The sequence below is a fragment of the Equus asinus genome, chromosome X (genome assembly GCF_041296235.1).
Source record: "Equus asinus isolate D_3611 breed Donkey chromosome X, EquAss-T2T_v2, whole genome shotgun sequence".
In the NCBI taxonomy this organism is placed as follows: Eukaryota; Metazoa; Chordata; class Mammalia; order Perissodactyla; family Equidae; genus Equus; species Equus asinus.
In genome coordinates this window covers 15716485-15737868 of record NC_091820.1, presented here as the reverse complement: position 1 = coordinate 15737868, position 21384 = coordinate 15716485, and the positions used below count along the sequence as shown (strand labels likewise).

Sequence of the window (21384 nt, the reverse complement as noted above, 5' to 3'; positions counted from 1 at the left end):
CAGATTAAACAGTCATCAAGATTTTGCCACATTTGCTTCATCTATTCCTTTTTTCTTTTTTTCTTCTTTACTGAAGTACTGGAAGCATTCCAAACGTGTCATTTCTCACCTTCTTCAGTTTGCATTGCTAAAAAGTATGGATGTTTTCTTACATAACCACATCTAACAAAACTAGTAATGCTTAGATATCATCTAATACCAATCCTTAACCAGATTTTTCAGATTTTCTCCAAAACTGTGTCTTGACTGTCCCAAATCAAGTCTGCATATTTCGTTTGGTTGTATTTTTTAAGCTTCTATTCGTCTAGAACAGTCTACTCCTATTTTTCCCCTGCCATTTACTTGTAGAAACCAAGTCAGTTTTATAGAATTCCACTTTCTGAATTTATCTTGTCAAAAGATGAGACCACCTCTCAATATCTGAAACAAGGGGCTGGCCCCGTGGCCGAGTGGTTAAGTTCCCGCGCTCTGCTTCTGTGGCCCATAGTTTCACAGGTTCGGATCCTGGGCGCGGACATGGCACCGTTTGTCAGGCCACACTGGGGCGGCATTCCACATGCCACAACTGGAAGGACCCACAACTGAAAAAAAAAAATACACAGCTATGTACCGGGGGGCTTTGGGGAGAAAAAGGAAAAATAAAATATATATTTAAAAAAAAGAATATCTGAAACAAAAAGTCTGAAGCTGATTCTGTTGCTTCCTACAGTAAGGGAGAGCGATGCTGGATCAGTAGTCTCTCCAAGCAAAGTAGACTACTGGTGGTGGTTTTTTTTTTTTTATTGAGGTCATATTGCTTTAGAAAATTGAGTAATTTCCGGTGTACATTATTATAGATCAGTTTCTGTGTAGACTGCATCGTGCTCACCACCAATAGTCTAGTTTTTGTCCATCACCATACATATGTGCCCCTTTATCCCTTTTGCCCACCTCCGTCCCCTCTGGTAACTTCTAATCTGTTCTCTTTGCCCATGTGTTTGTTTATCTTCCGCATATGAGTGAAATCATACTGTGCTTATCTTTCTCTGGCTTATTTCATTTAACATAATACCCTCAGGGTCCATCCATGTTGTTGCAAATGGGACAATTTTGTCTTTTTTTATGGCTGAGTAGTAGTATATGTTTTGTTGTATATATTGTATATATATACCACATCTTTATTCATCCATTGATGGGCACTTGGGTTGCTTCCACAGCTGGGCTATTGTGAATAATGCTGCATTGAACATAGGGGTCTATAAATCTCTGTGTATTGTTGATTTCATGTTCATTGGATAAATACCCGGTAGTGGGATAGCTGGATCCTATGGTAATTTTTTGAGAAATCTCCATACTGTTTTTCATAGTGGCTGCACCAGTTTGCATTCCCACCAGCAGTGTATGAGGGTTTCCTTTTCTCCACATCCTCTCCAACATTTGTTGCTTTTTGTCTTGTTAATGATAGCCATTCTGACTGGTGTAAGGTGATACCTCATTGTAGTTTTGATTTGCATTTCCCTAATAATTAGTGATGTTGAACATCTTTTCATGTACCTGTTGACCATCTGTATGTCTTTGGAAAAATATCTGTTCATATCCTCTGCCCATTGTTTGATTGGGTTGTTTGTTTTTTGTTGTTATGTGAGTTCTTTATGTATTTTGTAAATTAACCGCTTGTCAGATATATGATTTGCAAATATTTTCTCCCAATTGGTCAGTTGTCTTTTCATTTTGTTCATGGTTTCCTTTGCCTTCAGAAGCTCTTTAGTCTGACGTATAGACTACTGTTCTTATATAGAGTTTTGGAGAAGGGTGCAGTTCAAGAATTGGCAGATTTTCAGGGCCTTAAGTGGGTTGACATCCTCTGCAAGAGTGTGGTTACTTGGGTGGGACTGTTGTCGATCACTTGGCACTCAGGTGTGGTTATTGGAGTCAGTCCATTCTTGTTTGACTAATTTTCACAGATGAAGAGCAGTTACTGATTGGTTGGTTTGCAACCAAAAAAAAACTATGTTCACCTAGTTCACCTAGGCAAGTTGTCTTTGATCAGCTGAATGGATATAAAACCAACAGAATGGATTTAAAAACCAGTTCTGGTGGCTCTCTTGTTACCATGGTTACGTAACAATTAGTATTTTCCTAGGAATGTGGAAATATTTTTATTCTCCTTGTGATATTGTTTAACTTGTTCCTTTATCCCATTTTTGGTTAAACTTTTTTAGCAAAATTTTCATGGCTTGTGCTCTTGTACCCTATTGCATCACAACAGGCATCAAGAGGCTTACAACACCTGGTTGCCCCCCTTTAAGCGATGAGTTCCCATGGTTACAGCTGATCCCTCCATTGAAAAGTTCCCTGTAAGGCTTTCATCTAATGGTTTCATCTATTGATAATCATTACTTGAAACAATTATTTTATTAGGGATTCAAAAATGGTGGTTTTCTATTACTATTATTCCTTCTTCATTTATTAGCTGGTATTTTCTGAAACAATGAACTATCACTCATCAACTCGAGCTATTTAGTTACCTTGAAATAAGGCTCAAATAAAAACGTAGAGTAAACGTCTAATTCTTTTCTTAATTATTTCCAATTGTCAGTTACTTCCAGTGGGGTTGGTGTCCAATGAGTTGGGTTTTTATGTTTTGACTTTTTTTTTTACTATAATGAATTTGTGGGATTTAATAATCAGTGTGATTCAGCAAATTGCGTTCATTATTTCTAATGTCTAAATTGTTCTTTTTCTGACCACCTTTTAAATATGATTGTTCCCTAGGGTTCCATCTCTGATATACTTTTCTTCCGCTCTGCGCTCACTTTCCTGGCTGACCTCAGTCTTTCCTATAATTACTCTCAACATTTTAATTATTCCCAAATCACTCTTTTCTTACCTTAACTTACCAGACTCCAGACCTGTATTTTCATTTACTTGCCTGCATGGCTCTCCCAAAACTATAGCATATGTGACTTAACATTTTTAAACTGAATTTATCTCTGTTTGTGGTTCTTTTCCTCTTCATGTATTCCCGATTAGCAGCATTTCCATGCACCCTATTTCCCAAGCCAGAAACCTGGAAAGTCATTCTTGATTTCTTCTTCTCTCTTGCATATGCAGGTATTCACCAAATTCACTCTCAGAAGTGTGTCCCAGCCTTTCCTCTGCATTGCACTGCTCAGATCATGGTGATCTCCTACCCACACTATTGGGCCAGGCTCCTAAGTGGAATGCCTACTACCTACCACTGCCTCCCACTCTCCAGCATTCTATACTACTCTTAGAGTTACCTTCTTGAAAATAAATCTGATCGTGTTAGTCCACTGTTTAAAGACTTCTGCTATATCCTTTTTACCTAATGTGGCACCATTTCCCCAGATTTGTTCAACAGAACCCTAATTCTACAAGATGTCAATAGGTGGGGCTGGCCTGATGGTGTGTAGTGGTTAAGTTTGCATGCTCCAGTTCGGCAGCCGGGGTTCCTGGGTTTGGATCCCTGTGCAGACTGACACACTGCTCATCAAGCCATGCTGTGGTGGCATCCCACATGAAAAATAGAGGAGGATTGGCACAGACGTTAGCTCAGGGCCACTCTTCCTCAAGCAAAAAGAGGAAGATTTGCTACAGTTGTTAACTCAGGGCAAATCTTCCTCACACACACACACAAAAAAAGATGTTAATAGGTATTCTCTGACAAAGAGGTGCTGGAAACAAATGTTTAAAAAAATGCTGATTTCTTTACTCTAGATTTCTCAGCCTTTTATATATGCAATGTATTTTATTCTATGTCTTCAATGAGGGGGACATGTTAAATTAGATAACTCCTACAGTTCCCACATGTCCTTCTGAATTTGTCTCTTAATCTACTAAGGTTGTCTGTATCTATCTTGCCCACTTAGCATGGGGGCTATCTTTATCTCTGTATCCTCAGCATCAAGCAGTGTCTAGCACATAGTAGCTCAATAACAACTCACTGAATAATAAATGGATCTATTTCTGAAATAGAAATTTCTCTGCTAGCCGTTTTCCCCAGCTCTGTTATTATTTTCATACTTAGAGGATCATTGGTTTCCTTAATTTGTAGGTTGGGGAAAAGAATAAAATTATATATTAGAGCTAAAACAGACCTTCAAACTCATCCAAGCTAGTGCTTTTTCAGACTGTGTGCCACAGACTCTTAGATGTGCCACAGACCTCTTTCCTACCAGCTCCTCTTCTCTGCAGGGCTATAAAGGGGAATAGGAGGAAAAATAGACATATGAAGCATGTGTTCTTTTAGCAGTTTTAAATGTTGGATTTCTTAAGTTCCTTTTGTTTTTGTTTTTGTTTTTGAGGAAGATTAGCCCTGAGCTAACTGCTGCCAATCCTCCTCTTTTTGCTGAGGAAGCCTGGCCCTGAGCTAACGTCTGTGCCCATCTTCCTCTACTTTATATGTGGGACGCCTACCACAGCATGGCTTGCCAAGCGGTGCCATGTCCGCACCTGGGATCCGAACTGGCGAACCCTGGGCCACCAAAGCAGAACATATGCGTTTAACCGCTGCGGCACCGGGCCGGCCACTTAAGTTCCTTTTGAAAAAGGATTCTAAGGCTACAGTTTGGGAGCCATTGATCTAATGTCCAATCCCCTTGCTTATGAAGAAGTGGTCACAGGCCCAAGGGGATTGTCTTTCCTAGAGTCACAAAGTTCTTAGTAACTAAGCCAGAACTAAGATTCATGTGATCTTACTCTCACAGTAGTGCTTTTTGAAAAATTCTGAAAAAGTGAAAAAGTTTATTAGATTATGGACCAAGATTCTATTATGTGTTCACACAAAAACCTATACACAAATGTTCATAGCAGTTTTATTCATAATAACCCAAAACTGGACACAGTCCAGATGTCCTTCTACAGGTAAATGGATAAACAAACTGTGGTACATCCATGCAATGGAATACTACTTAGCAATAAAAGGGAACTATTGATACGCACAACAATTTGGATGAATCTCAAGGGAGTTATGCTGAGTGAAAAAAGGTTACATATTATATGATTCCATTTACATACATTCTTAAAATGACAAAATTATAGAAATAGAGAATAGATTAATAGTTGCCAGAGGTTAAGAATTGGAGAGGGAGGGGAGTGGGTGTGGTTATAAAGGGAAACATGAGGGATCCTGCTGGTGGTGAACTGTTCAGTATCTTTACTGGGGTGGTGAATATAGAACTTACATATGTGATAAAATGGCATAGAACTAAACACACACAGATATGCAAATAAGTGCAGTTAAAACTGGAGACATCTGAATGAGATCAGTGAATGTATCAGTGTCATTGTCCTGGTAGTGATAGTGTACTGTAGTTTTGTAAGATGTTACCACTGGGGAAAACTGGGTAAAGGGTAACCAGGATCTCTCCATATTATTTCTTAGAACTGGGTGTGAATCCGCAATTATCCTAAAATAAAAAGTTTAAAAAAATCTCAAAATAAAATACAGATACCTCCAAAAAATAAAATGTTATTATGTGGATTTATTATTTAGAGCCAAACTTGGAATGCCGCAGTTTTTGAGTCCTGAAGCTCAGAGTCTTTTACGAATGCTTTTCAAACGAAATCCTGCAAACCGATTAGGTAAAATTTTTAATTAATTTATATCTTTGCTTTTTAGGAGGGGAGGTGGGTATTTTTATTGTCGGATTATAGAATATTAGGATAAATATTAAAAGTGAAGACAAATAATATATCTCCTTGAGATAAAATTACCATTTAATCAAAACTAGCTAATTTTTGATAGGCGCAGGACCAGATGGAGTTGAAGAAATTAAAAGACATTCATTTTTCTCAACAATTGACTGGAATGTAAGTATAGAATGAAAACTTGCCTGAAATATTTTTTTATAATTAACGCATGTCTAAGTCTCTGTTCTTTCCTCCAGAAACTGTACAGAAGAGAAATTCATCCACCTTTTAAACCTGCAACTGGCAGGCCTGAAGATACATTCTATTTTGATCCTGAGTTTACTGCAAAAACTCCCAAAGGTAAGGAGAAAACGTGAAAACCCGAATATATAAGATAATACATATTTTTTCTCTTGTTCAATCAGAAAATCTTTTCTAGTATAACTCTTTATTCTATCCTCATATCTCCCCTTCATACCATATCCCTACCACAATAACTAGACAATTAGTAGATCCTTTACAGCATTTTATAGCAGTTAAGATCCTTGTAAAATCTTTTAGCAAATTATGCTGTGCCTTAAACTTGGATACTGTTTATATGGAAAAATTATTTGGTTGTGCATTTATTTACCTGTAACTATTTTTACATGAAATATTCTTCAGTATAAATAGTGCTCTTTAAAACTCTAATATTAGGTAGTATTCTGGAAGTACTTGTAAAGTTCAAATCCCAAACATAACTTAAGCTTTATATGAGGTGTGATAACTTCAAAATGATTCATTTTCTGTATCATGCTTTAGTCTAAAGTTGCATAAACAGTGATGATTACAGAGAAGTAATCTTTGAAATGGTAACCTGTATTTTATTAATTAGTGTATGTATATACATAATGATGTGTTTTGCACTCTAATGCTCTCTCATTTAGGTGTACCAGACCCCAGGTTTATCATTGACAAGCAAATAAATAGAACGTCTACTTGCATATATTTTCCATAGAGTACATTATTCACAATCCTCGCAATCTAAATTAAGCATTGATGGGTGTTTATTATTTTTATAAGACAATCTTAGAAATTTTGATCAATACGTGAACAAAATTTTATCAAATACCTGGACAGTGACATGCATAGAATTGATGATACGTGGTAATATTTTACTTTCCTTTCTCAATACAATTTGTCCTGATAGGGGAAAAATCTCAGAATAGAGCAGTTCTACATTGCATTCTGCCCAGATAGGTTCTCTTAGCAGAAGTTTTCAGTATAATATTGTCACATTGATTTAAAATTCACTAAACATTATGCATTGCTGAGAATATCAAGCTGATGTTAAAAAAGAACTTTATCTGGAGTTGATGTTTAAGTAGATTTGCCTATTTGTTTTTTGCTTCCCCTAGCCTTTAGAGTATACTTATAAATATTACTATGCTTAATTGTGTGTCTATGTTTATGAGTAACACATTTATTATACTTTTGTTTTTATAGTGAACATTAACTATATTGTAAAAATATTTTTCTATTTTTCTTAATGCCAATAGATCCCACTTAAATAATTTGAATAACAATACATGTCATGTCATAAAATATATTTTAAGGACTATATACCATGATTGTCCTAGAAGTTACTTTTGATCCTTAAATATGTATATAAATATAATAATTTTTAACATGTAGTTTAGGTTTCCAGATTCTCACATATATTGGGACCACTGGACTAAATTCCTTCCTCCTAAATTATCTGTAGTTCAATCTTGTATCTCCCCTTAACCAGGAGCCATAGCATTGTTAGGTTATCATTTAGGGTTGCACTGTCAAATATGGTAGCCAGTAGCCACATGTGGCTATTTAAATTTAAATTAATTAAAATTAAAAATTTTGTTTCTCAGTCACACTAACCGCATTTAAAATGCTCAGTAACTGCATGTGGCTGGTGGCTCCCATATTGGACAGCACAGATAAAGAAAATTTCCATCACTGAAGGAAATTCTATGGGACAGTGCTAGTTTAGAATAGCATTAATTCAGTAATTCATTGATTTATTATATCCTTCAGTAAATTAGCTCTTTTCTGGGCTCTGAGGGACTAGGATGTTAGAGGCAATAAGCCATCAGGACAGATCTGATACAGTGCCTCATTGAGTTATCCTGGAAGCACTGGGTGCCTGAAGAGTAGAATTCCAGAATAAGTGGGAAAGGTCATATTGTCAACAATTCTTCCCTTAATTACCTTTCAAAGTAATTACCTTCTTAGTAATTTATTATTCTTTTCAGATTCACCTGGCATTCCACCTAGTGCTAATGCACATCAGCTTTTTCGGGGGTTTAGTTTTGTTGCTATTACCTCAGATGATGAAAGCCAAGCTATGCAGACGGTTGGTGTGCATTCAATTGTTCAGGTGAGTAAATGTCTAATTTTAAATTTGAAATGTTGTTAAGATATAGTTCATTGTGTGAATAATTAAATTAGATTTGATCTGCTGACTTTAAGTGAGCAACTTAAAATACATTTTATATCATTGACATTACTCTTAGAAATTTTCTTCATATGCCTTTGAGAAGGTTGTGTACACCAGAATCCTGGATTCCTATCTGACTTGAGAGTGGAATTCTAAGAGTTGAGATAAATGTCACCATCTTGTCTCTCCCTGCTCCTGTGCCTCAAAATGTTTATTAGGCCTAGATTCTTTCATCCTCTGCCTCTGTCAGGTCAACTATGATCAACTGAGATCTCTTGGTGCCCTGATGCCTTAGAACAGGGGTCAGCAGACTTTTTCTATAAAGGACCAGATAATAAATAATTGAGGCTTTGTAGGCTATATGATGTCTGTTGCAGTTACTCAACTCTGCCATGGCAGCACAAAAGCAGCCATAAGTAATACATAAATGAATGAGCATGACTGTGTGCTGATAAAACTTTATTTACAAAAAACTGGTGGTGAATCAGATTTGGCCCACGGGCCATATAGTTTGCCAACCTCTGCTATAGAAATATATAAGAAATAAAAATGAACTTAAGTTTTCCAGGTTTTGTGTCCTTGTTCTTTTGGAGCCCCCTTTGTTGTTAGGAAAAAATGGTTGTGGGTACTGCCTGAGTGTACCCCCTGCCTCATTAACCCATCTGTTTATCAGAGTTGGAGAAAAAGGAGGTAAAAGCCATGGAAGCAGGTTTCTAGGTGTGTGTGTTTGTAACAGGAGATTGGACTAGTAAATTAAATGTTATTAGAGGAACACAATTAGTACAAACCATTACATTTATTTCTTCCCATCCTAGTATCATGGAAAGATTAATTTATCTTCCTAGTCATAGAGGGAACTAGATATATCTTCTGAAGTGTTGAATTGTTTTCAGGGTATAATTAGTGTTTGAATTTGCTTGATGATTAAGTTGCTTTTGCTCTAAAGTTTTTTCACAAGTTAGCCATCTTGCTTTCCACTTTCTAGAAAACCAATTTAAACACTGGTTTTCAAACAAAGTTCATGTTAAAATAGTCTGTCCCTTTTACTATGACAAGCATGTGATGTATGGCAAGTTTTTAAGTTATAATCTCTGTACCTAACATAGAAATCACAAACATATGCTACAGGATTCAAGTTTTAACCTATACAAAGCTTAGAGGCATGGAGGGGGGTGGTCTCCTATTAGTGTAGCCAAGGGTAGCACAACTTCCCCCAGTAATTTGCTGTTCATCATCTTACCACATGTTATAACCCATTAATGGCTTCTCTAGCAACTTCTCTAGAAGTTGTATTGAAGCTGTGACTTGAGGGTGGAGAAGGGAGGGCATGGCTACTGATAGTCCAAAATGACAGTAATAAGTATCACTTTCAAATACGTGGTTTTATTTAATCCTCACCATTATCCTCTGAGAAAACACAGGTTCAAGGTTACCCGACCTACAAGTGATGCATCTGAGACAAGAATCCAGATGTTCTAGGGACTGGCCTGGTGTTGTGGCAGTTAGGTTTGCGCACTCCACTTTGGCAGCCCGGAGTTCACAGGTTCAAATCCCAGGTGCAGACCTAGCACCACTCATCAAGCCACGCTGTGGCAGCATCCCACATAAAATAGAGGATGATTGGCAACAGATGTTACCTCAAGGCCAATCTTCCTCACACACAAAAAAGAATCCAGATGTTCTGATTCTGAATCCTCCTAAATCTTTTCTTCTATATCAGAAGTTTCAAACTTCTCCCCATTTGCAAAGGTATTTCGAAGACCTTTAGCCAGTTGGGGAGTATAATGGGGCTCCATCCCAGGCAAGGCTGTCAGCCGCTTATCAAGGAACTCTGTGTTTTCTGTTGTACATACTCAAGTTTTTCTTTTTAACATAAGCTTTTTTTAAAGGCATATTTCTTGCTGTACATTTTATTGTAGACACTTCTAAAATATGCAGTTGTAGAAGAATAAATGCTGTAAAGAGTCATTTTTATTTCTACTGATATTCATGTGTGTTTATAATTAACAACAATAGTGCATACTGAGTAACATATTTCCCTATTATGAAGTGTACCAAAGTCATTACAGAACTCTTCATCAATTTATAATTGTGTTTGTAGCAGCTGCACAGGAACAGCATTCAGTTTACTGATGGATATGAAGTAAAAGAAGATATTGGAGTTGGCTCCTACTCCGTTTGCAAAAGATGTATACATAAAGCCACAAACATGGAGTTTGCAGTGAAGGTAAATGTTTTTAGATTTAAAATGCAACTCTAACAGTTCTTATTCATGCATGTCAGTAGCAATTAAAAATTACACTCTTCTTTGGTAAATGTGCCTTTCGTTATAAAAAGGTAAGGTAAATTTAAATATGTGGCTAGTGATCTTCAGGGATCTTCATCTGGAACCATGGATTCCTGGGTGAGCTAAAGGTAAGGTAGCATACATCCGGTTTGCTAGGACAGTACCAGTGTACACCTGACCTGATTTTTAGTTACACCCCTTTTACTCTCAGAGTCTCTCATTTTATGGTCAAGGTGTCCGGGAATTCCTTGAAATCGTATGCCAAATTTTGTATGTTTACATTTTTCTGGCAAAAATGTTGATGCTGTCCTTCACATTTAAAAGGATCTGTGAACCTATGAAAGAATAAGAATCACTGTCATAAAATTTATTATCATTAGCTTTTTTAGTTTCATCAGGTGTCCTAAGAAAATAAGAATTTTCTATGCCAAAAACCAAGGCATATGTCTCTATGATCAAGTTTGAGTTGCAAACCTTTAGTTATAAGTGAACAAATATTATATTCAAATCTCTGCGTTTTCACTTCTTGGTATGGTAGCCTCTGCTTTCCCATCGCAAGCACTTCAAGTAATGTCTCAAGCTTTCAACTTACCTTGAACCTTAGAACTAGTCTATAAGTATGGGTAGTTCATGTTTAGTTAGTGGGATAGTGGCATTAATTCTTATTACTTCCATCCATCTGTCTTTCTAGATCTAGTATGATTTCACTGTGTAAAAATAAAAATGAATGTTTTATATATGCATAGCAAATATCTGGGAAGACACACAAAAAAATTTTTACTATTCTAAACTTGGATGTAATTGCATTAAAAAGTCTTCACTGTCCATAAGGCTTTCTGTCAGATGTAAGGATGAACCATAGAAATACATTTTAATTTGCTCTTGTGCTCATTGCTCGTCGTGAAATCTTGAGTACATAGACATTTTCAAATTGATTACATGAAAGGAGAAAAGATGAATAATGTACTTGCTAGGCAATTTAAGGATGTATCTTGCCTCCATAAACACATCAGAAAAAAGCAGAAATGTCCTGAGGCCCCCTTTGAGTTATAGAAACCAGGAGCATTATACCAAAATCTTGAGAATTTCTTCAAGCTATTTGTGGATTCTTGCGACTTAAATTAGTTTCATAAAACCAATCCCAGCACAACTTGATTCTACTGCAATTACCACAGATCTAAGATCCACAAGCACAAGTGTGGATACTGTGTAAGTTGGGCTCATATTAGCAGATCAGAGAGAATGTTGCCAAAAATAGCACCTCCCAGTGTGTTCTGTTTTCAAAAGACTAGCCCCAGATCATCTCCCTTGAATTAGCATGTCTGTTTCATATACCTTTCCTCTTAATCATCCATTTGCTTAATTCCACACTATCATTTGCAGTTCATTGCAGTGAACCACCTATATGTTTGTCTTCCCTGTTCTTCAAATACAGAACTGTTTTACAGCTAAATCCATTTCAGATATTAGATTTGGCTCATATTGAGAGCTGCCATCTCTTTCCTAGATTGCTGGAACATTTGGGTATTTATTGCATACATTAATTACTAAGCTGTTTTAAAATTGAAAATATGAAGGTCACAAAATTCATTTCAGACTACCTTTTGCATGAACTGAAAGCAAAACTTGTCTTTTTAAAAAGATAATATTACTTTAACAGATTAAAACATTAAGGAAGTATTTTTAAGAAGCAGCTGTCATAAAAGGGTTGGAAAGCTACATTAGTATTTTAAAGGGCTTTATTATAATAATTAAACTTAATTCTAGCCAAGTAAAATTCTAGGTGTGGTTTTCTGCTTAGCTTTCTGCCTAGCTTCAAAAATAAGCTTGTTCTACTTAACTTAATTAATTTTTTGTAAGTAGCTTACAACTAATGGGATATTCCATCAAAGCATTTTATTAAAGTTAATTCAGTAAGCAGATGCTAGTGGTGGTATTATACATACATCTTGCTCTTAATTATCTGTATTGATAGGGGTTAGAAATTGACTGAGTTCCCAAAGGTTTAAGATATTCAAGGATAGAAGAAAGATATCTTAACTATGTTCTTGGTGCCTTTTCTTGAGGCTTTTGAGTTTTTAGTAAGTCCTAAGCTTACTACAAACTTAAACTGGAGAGACCTGGTGGAATGTGACTCATGGCATAGAATTTACTTTACAACCTTTCTGTCTGTATCAAGACTGGCTTTTGAATTTTGATTAAACAGTCTGGCCAGGTACTTGAATAAAATTGGTTGATAAATGGCTTATATATACAGTGTTTACCTAAGATAATACCCAGGGTCTGTAGCTGTAAATATTTAAGTTTTATGACTGTATAATTCGTAACGTTTTGTGATAAATATTTGCCTTTTAGATTATTGATAAAAGCAAGAGAGACCCAACAGAAGAAATTGAAATTCTTCTTCGTTATGGACAGCATCCAAACATTATTACTCTAAAGGATGTAAGTAGATTCTTTAACAGAGATCATTTGAATCAGTTGTCTAGTTCACATTTGGAGTGTTTTCAAATATCATGTGGTAGACAAAGAACTCGATATAGTAAGTAAAAAAAAAATAGATTAGAAGATAACATATATAGCATAATTCCAATTATAAAGAAAAATGTTTATATAAACAGAAAATATGTTTATATATGTGTTAATTTTTCTACTTTTGCTTTAAGAAAAAAAGTATTGCTGACATTATTGCTTTTAATATCTGTATTTACTGGAACATGGGTATTAACTAATATTCAGGATTGGCTAGTCTCACGCTCCGTGGACTCCCCAAACTGTCTTCCACAGTACTACCAGAGAGAGCTAACACTCATATCTTACCATGTTACTTCCCTGCCTACAGTTCATGGCCCCCATCACCTCTGGTCCCCTCCTTCCTCCATCCATAGTAGTTTTCACACTTCCTCACACACCCTGTGCTCCAGCCATGCTCCAGTATGTACAAATTTTTGAACATGCCTCGTTTTCTTATGCTGCTCTGTCTTGAATTTATGGTTCCCTCAAGTTGAGAACACTGTTTCCCTTCTTTGCCTAGCTAACTACCTCACATCTAAGGCTTTGCTAAGGCATTACGTCTTCCAGAAAGCTTGCCCTACCCCATCACCCCCTCCCCCAGGCAAGTGAAGTATCCTTTCCTGCTATCTATGACTTTTGTCATAACAGAGCTGTTGGCAGAGGATGTGAACTCCCCAGGCAGCATTAAGTCCTCTCTCGCTGATGGTGCTCACATAGGCTCAAAAGCCATATCTGGATGTTGTAGACCAGATATGTCACGTGGCCAGTTAAGCCAGAGGACTTCTAAGGTACCTTTCACCTTTCATCTCTGAGATTTTGTGAATTGCAAAGTTTACCCTCCCTTCTCCTTCCTAACCCAAACTCCAGTTTCCTCAGATTAATTTATCACTGCTCATTGTTAGAAGGAGAATGTTAACTTAGTCCCGTTAAAATGAGAAGCTGTTTAAGTGACTAATTAATATAACCTCCAAGAATCCAGCCAAGTAAATTAAAAAGGAAGTGTAGAAAGTATTTTCTCTCAGCCTTGCCTTGGAAACTCCCTAAGCTGTCACTATTTTTTACATCTTTGCTCCTTCCTTTATTTCAAATTCCAAAGTCTCTAAAATTTTCCCCACTTTTATTACAGCATCTCCAACACTTGTTTAACTCTTATTTCTATGTCTGTTTGTCCCTACTAGAGTAAAACCTTTGAGGACAGGTACTGTATTTTCTCCATATTTGGGACCCCACACACGGTACCTCTTATGCAGCTAAAGAAAGGTGTGCAATAACTCCATGGTGAGGGGAGAATGAAAGGGACTGAAGGTTAATAAAGGGGTTATTTTAGTTTGAGATTGCCTGGAGTACAAATCCAAAATTACAGTGAGCTTTCTATTTCTACATTAGAGTAAACTGGTGTGCTTCTGTGTGACTGGATGACATGTCTCTGTTAATCTTCCGTCTTAATTCTTGCCACAACTTGTCTTTCAGTTTAATCAAAACCAGAGTAATTCACTGTACCATGTATATAAATATAGAAGTTCTGCCATTGCAGAAGTTCCAGAAAAATCACAGGGGGGTGTCTTTATACCTTACCTGCCCTCATAGGTAGATAGAAAGATAAGAGGAGTGAACTCTAAGAGCAAAAGTTGACAGCCCCTTCTTAGACAATGCCCATAGTTACTTTGATTGCCATGAATTAAGTTTCACTGGAGGAAACTGCAAGTTATTTTTCTGACATTCAATTTCATCAATTCCTGTTTTAATACTATTTGTGTATAAAATTGTTTGCAAATTTTATATCCTCCATTGGTTGTGATAAGTAAAATTTTCCTTGAATATAAAATGAGTTTTAATTTCTCTTTAATATATAAACTTTGTTCTGAGCACACATAAAGCTTTAAATAATGTTTTACATTTTGGTGTTGAATTTTATAGGTGTATGATGATGGAAAATATGTGTATGTAGTGACAGAACTTATGAAAGGGGGTGAATTGCTGGATAAAATTCTTAGACAGAAATTTTTCTCTGAACGAGAGGCCAGTGCTGTCCTGTTTACTATAACCAAAACTGTTGAATATCTTCACGCACAAGGGGTAAGTCTTTTTAACATTTGTAATATATTTATATGTGCATATATATACACACACACTTACATACACACACATAAATACCTTTTTTCTTATCTTTTCTTAACGTTTGAGCTAAAATTACAAAGGCTTAAGTTACTTTATACGTGTAATGGAAAATAACTACTATTAGCTTAATTATCCTACTTTCTTCCTCGACATAAACTTCTCCCATTGAGCTTGAAATGCTAGCTTTGAAATCCTAGTTTGTTTATAGTAAATTCTTATGCTTCCCAAGAAAAAGTGTGATTTTTGTGGCCTGGAAGACATAGCACCATTTTTGCTAGGCCACTCTGTACACTTGAGAACTGGGCCCATTTCAAGTTTAGAAGCAGAGCCAGAGAATCATGGGTTGTATTCATTTACAAAAGGAAATCTTTCAAACAGATGAGGCCAGATTATCACCTGGCTTCTGGCTGGTGGGTGCTCTCCTTATTTTTTCCTGCATACAGATTTTAAGTAATTGGCAAAAAACAAAAAATCATATTTTTGAAAGAAGAGAAATCTGAGAGGGAAAGGGGGGTAAAGGTGAAAATGGGAGGAGGGAGGGAGGAAAGGAGAATAGCAGAGAAGTGGAGAGGAATGGGAAGCAAGAAAAAAAAATAAGAGATCACTTCTTAAGGAGTTTATTTGCAATATATTATTCTTGTTTTGTTTGTCTTTGCCCCTAGAAGCTAACAAGTGGGATGTGTTAATTTAATTCTAGAGTTTCTTAACTTCTAGCTGGTCAAGATACACCTAGTAATGTAGCTAGAAACTAGCAGAACTCAATATTCACCAAAGAGTTTATGACTCTGCAGTCATCTGAGTCTTCTATGTTCTTTTCCCAATGCCTCAGCAGTAATTAGTTATTAAAACGATCTGGAGAAGTAACGTTCTGGATGTTAGGAATTAAACTGAGGTGATTGATTAGAATATAGACTCAGAATTTGGTGATGGAAGAAACACATAAGTCTAATAAAGTGTGTCAGAGGGGCTTATGATAAAAGAAGTATTCAAGTAAGTGATTAAAGGAGGAAAATAATACAAAACTCTAAAGGAGTATTATCTTTTTGTGTGTGTGGCATTGTCACTTAGATATCAAATAAGCAATACTTAAAGTCTGGATTTTTTTTTTCCTTTTTACTCCTAAACCCCATGCCTGTTCCATTGCACCTGTCAGCACATTTTTATTATGTACATCCATTCTACATGCCGTTCCCTGTACTTAGAATGATGGTCCCCCACGGTTCTGGCTTGTTTATTTTTTTCAGGTCTGAGATCAGATGTTACTTCCTCTAGAGACCCTCCCTGACCTCCCTAGTTATGCCCCGTCTCTCACCTATTTATTCTCTGCCTCCCCTACAACTGTGTAAGCTCCTAGCTTGTAAAGGTGAAGATCTTCTGGGTCTTGTTCACCATAGTATCTGCAGCTCCTTATATAACACCCTGGCACGTAGTAGGCGGTCAATAAATATTTGTTGAATGAATGAATAACCTGGAGACAGATATTGGTATTTGCTTTTCTTCTTAACCCACTTACTCAATTGGACAAAGAGAGGCAAGGTTAATGCCATTCTTTCTTCCTCCTCTCCTTGCCCTAGTTTTGTGTTAGAGTTATACTTACATCATCAGCATTTTATAATGCTAGAGTAATTTAAAGGTCAGCACTCATCATCTTGTTAAGTGCATTGCTTGACAGTTTGTGAATAAAGAATTTTGTGTAATGGAAATGTATTGTTAATGTATCTCTTTAATTTGTATTTCAATTAGGTGGTTCACAGAGACTTGAAACCTAGCAACATTCTTTATGTGGATGAATCTGGCAATCCAGAATCTATTCGAATTTGTGATTTTGGATTTGCCAAACAGCTAAGAGCAGAAAATGGTCTTCTGATGACTCCTTGTTATACTGCAAATTTTGTTGCACCAGAGGTAATTGTGAAAGCATTTGCTTGTGGTATTTCAGTATATTTAAAAACTCATTTGCTGCGTTTAATATAGAATAGTTATTTGATTGAAGACTTACTGAAAAATAATTAGAATAATATGTCAGCCCTTTCTCTTCATTGGTACTTCATTCTGTCATCAGCCCACTACTACCCATAATACTTTTCCTGCCCTGACTTCTGTTTTTCTGCATACTCACATATCTGTAGCTTCTGCTATCACTAACACTTTTGTGCTTGTCAGTGCATGGAATTAGATGGAAAGTAGCTTATTCTCCTCCTTTTCGAATACCCTTCTAATTTCCTGGTTTTGTCACCATCTTCCTGTATTTCCGAGACTAAAACATCATGGTCTCTTCTTGCCTTTAGCAAAAAGGTGGTAGCATAACTAGTTACCATCTCTCTTATCCCCTAAAACCAGTTTGGGGTTTTTCTGTTCACAGAACTGCTATCGCAGCCCCTGCTTCCCTCACCACCCCAGGTGGCTGCCACAGCCTCGGTGCACATTGCTCCCTCTTGTCATTCTGTGATCATTCCACAAAAGAGCCACAAAGCTACTGACATCTTTAAGCACTGCTTTGATCAAGTTGTTTCTTTTCCTAAGAAATTGCAGTTCTCCACTGCTTTGCCGCCAAGATTGCTTGCCTATTATCACTATGTAAAAAAAATGTAACTATGAACAAGATAAAAAACAATCATTAACCCTCATATAGGGCTTATATGCCAGGCACATATATTAACTGATCTCATCCTCACAACATAGAATTTACATAAAATGATTCCTTCTCATTATAACTAGTGAGGTGAGTACTTTTATTTGCGTTTTATGGGAAACCAGGTACACAGTGAGAGGTTATGTCATTTGCCTGTGCTCAGATCCAGATTTGAGCCCAGGCACTCTGGCTGCAAAGTCTGTGCCTTTACCAGGTGCTAGATATTTCACAAAAATGATAATAGGTGGTAATGTTAGGATGGTTGAATTAGAGAGTTGGATTTCCCTCCTGTGTTTTCCAAACTTTTTGTGATTTTGTTACTTTTTAGATATAAAATAATACTTTTTAAAAGACTGCTTGCATCTGCTCTCCTTATGGTACTAGAACTGATGAGGGACAGATTTTGTTTGTCTGTCTCCATATCCACAGCCTCTGACACATCTTGGTGTCCAAGCATGGTCACTTAATCTAGCCATCTCATTTTTCCTCATGAGTGTTTCCTGCATCGTACAAGCAATCTGCTTCTTGAAATCACCATGTAGCTGTTATGCCTTGGCACATTGGAATGTTTTTGGCTTTAAAGCCTACCTCTAAATTCATCTTCTTCAGGAAACCTTCCACGATTAAACTCTCCTTAAATTGACCTTTTAACTCTTTGTCTCCTATTTGCCATTTAGTTGTCCAAGTTAAAACTTAGAAGTTCCTGGGGGCTGGCCCCATCGCCAACTGGTTAAGCTCGTGTGCTCTACTTTAGTGGCCCGGGGTTTGCTGGTTCAGATCCCGGGCGTAGACCTATACACTGCTCATCAGGCCATGCTGTGGCATCATCCCACATAGAACTAGAATGACTTACAACTAGGATATACAACTATGTACTGGGGCTTTGGGGAGGAAAAAAAAAGGAAGATTGGCAACAGATGGTAGCTCAGGGCCAATCTTCCTCACCAAAAAAAAAAAAAAAGACCCACAACTAAAATATACAACTATGTACTGGGGGGATTGGGGGAGAAAAAGCAGAAAAGTGGGGGAAAAAACCCCTTAGAAATCCTTCTGAAATTCTCCTTCTCTATCATCATTTCTCCGTATCCAGTCTGTCACCAAATCCTTTCCATTCTGATTCCTGAATATTTAAGACCCCTCTTCCCTTACGCTATACATCCAGTCTCTACTAAGTCCTTCCTGTTTCTCTCTGTGTCTTTTCCTCTTCGTGTCCTGCCTTAGTTCAGATCCTCACAGCCTTTCACTTAGTTTGCTACAAATTGCCTCACATCAGAGGGCCTTGTCTCCAGTCTCTCTTCTTGCCAGCATTTACTCTATACCTTGAGTTATCTTTCTAGTATACACATCTACTTCTTTATTTCTCTATTTAATGCTTAAATGATATCTGATTGCTTACAGGAAAAAAAGTCTAAATTCTTCACAAGATTTTTTTTTTTAAAGATTGGCACCTGAGCTAACAACTGTTGCCAATCTTCTTTTTTTTCCCCACTGCTTTTTCTCCCCAAATCCACCCAGTACATAGTTGTATATTTTAGTTGCAGGTCCTTCTAGTTGTGGTATGTGGGACGCTGCCTCAACGTGGCCTGATGAGCAGTGCTGTGTCTGTGCCCGGGATCCGAACTGGCAAAACCCTGGGCCGCCGAAGTGGAGCGCACGAACTTAACCAGTCGGCCACGGGGCTGGCCCGTCACAAGATATTTTTTAAAGCCCTTCAGTCTTTCTAGTATCCCCTACCTGGAGAACTGGCCACACTGAACTCCTTGCCGGTCGCTAAGTAGGCTCTACTCTCTTGCCTCGGCCCTTTGAGTGTCCTCTGCCCTCCCCCACCTCCTCCCTTTGCCTCCTGAATTCTTACTTACAATACAAGGCCCAATACAAGCAGGCTGCTCCCTGGTCTTCTCTCCCCATATGAAGAATGAATTGCTTCCTCATCTTTATATCCATGGCACTTTAGACATAATTTTGTTGTAATACTTATGTTGAATTGTTACCTATATATCTTTATTTCCCCTGCCAGATTCTGATTTTCTTAAGGAAACCAGAGTTGTTTTGTATTTGTCACAGTTCATGCCTGATAATAGTTGGTGATTATTAAATGCTTGAGTGAATCAAATTGTATACATATATAAAAGTACAGTTTTACACTATATCATCTGTGCTGTTATATGTGTTCTTTTTTTTTTTTTTGAGGAAGATTAGCCCTGAGTTAACTACTGCCAGTCCTCCTCTTTTTGCTGAGGAAGCCTGGCCCTGAGCTAACATCCGTGCCCATCTTCCTCTACTTTATATGTGGGACACCTACCACAGCGTGGTGTGCCAAGTGGTGCCATGTCCGCACCCAGGATCCGAACCAGTGAACCCCAGGCCGCTGAGAAGCGGAACGTGTGAACTTAACTGCTATACCACCAGGCGGGCCCCGTGTTCTTAAAAGTAGTTTTATGTAACCATCTCTGCAGCCGCATGGAAAATATAAATTTTTTAAAATAAGAAACTTACCTTCAATTTATTTTATAGGCCTCTGTGTGCCACAGCAGCACTCAATAAATGTTAATTCATATACCAAAATTTAATTTTATATATATGGATTATTAGTATAAAGTTCTAGAATAGGATTAATATATTGCCTTGTTTGTTAATCATGTTTTGTTCAGGTTTTTCTTATATGCAGTGATTTAGGAGATAAAATTCAGTTCACAGCCTATCTAAATCTATATAATAAACAGTGTGTTAATACTAATTTTTACTTTTTCTAGGTTTTAAAACGACAAGGCTATGATGCTGCTTGTGACATATGGAGTCTTGGTGTCCTCCTCTATACAATGCTTACTGGGTGAGTGTGTGCCATGTGTTGTAAACATTTATTCATCAATATTTTGTTTAAAATATCTAGGTCTGTTTTTTTAATCTCTATGCTGTAATATCTTTCTTTCCATGTTTTCTCATATATAACACATTTATAGCTGTATCATTACTGATTTTCTATAATGTACTATTTATTAATGCCTTGTGGTCTTAAATTGATTTTTTCCATACCTTTTTTGTATTCTTGTTATATCATAAACATACACTACTTTAAATATTTTATTCTATAATGTATCATATCTTAAAAATATATTATTGTATATTAAGTCTAATTAATATTTTATAACTTATTCCTTGACCTGGTACTTTATGGAGCTTCACGTTGTTGATATTCTTCAGTTTAGTAGATTGCAATAAAGTATTATATTAACTGAATTACTCCAGAGTACTTTTGGATACTGCAAATAAATATAGATTACCAACCAAAAAGAAATTTTATTCATTAACATTTTAATTTTATTATTAATTAGTTACACTCCATTTGCAAATGGCCCTGATGATACACCAGAGGAAATATTGGCACGGATAGGCAGTGGAAAATTCTCACTCAGTGGTGGTTACTGGAATTCTGTTTCAGACACAGCAAAGGTAAGTATGGCTTCCTGTTATAAGCTCTTGAGAAAATAATTTTCCTAATCCGTGGTAAGAAGAAATAATATCAGTTAGAAACTTTCCTTTATAAAGTAGTATTTTGAAATGATGTTACCAAATAACTTGAACTCAAAAATGTACCAATTATTGTGTTTCTTTTCCAGAAGGCATTGGTTTGGCTTTATTATCTATACATCTAAAGCTACTTCTGCTGACAAACATGAGTAATAACGGTGGTAGTCTTCATGATTTGTGTCTCCTCTGTGCCTCACATTGCATTTTACCTAAATT

The 21384-nt window shown here is 36.7% G+C and overlaps 1 protein-coding gene across 8 annotated transcripts in view; it reads left to right on the top strand.

Annotated features, from left to right (window-relative positions):
* Window positions 1-21384, top strand: part of RPS6KA3 (ribosomal protein S6 kinase A3) — a 112296-nt gene that overhangs the window by 80456 nt on the left and 10456 nt on the right. For all 8 annotated transcript variants that reach the window (XM_044763095.2, XM_070502210.1, XM_044763091.2 and 5 more), the window contains 10 exons: window positions 5498-5586; window positions 5750-5814; window positions 5892-5994; window positions 7905-8029; window positions 10191-10316; window positions 12732-12821; window positions 14808-14966; window positions 16752-16913; window positions 20394-20470; window positions 20973-21090. In XM_044763095.2, the coding sequence (XP_044619030.1) occupies window positions 5498-5586; window positions 5750-5814; window positions 5892-5994; window positions 7905-8029; window positions 10191-10316; window positions 12732-12821; window positions 14808-14966; window positions 16752-16913; window positions 20394-20470; window positions 20973-21090 (1114 nt within the window). The remainder of the gene's footprint in view (window positions 1-5497; window positions 5587-5749; window positions 5815-5891; window positions 5995-7904; window positions 8030-10190; window positions 10317-12731; window positions 12822-14807; window positions 14967-16751; window positions 16914-20393; window positions 20471-20972; window positions 21091-21384) is intronic.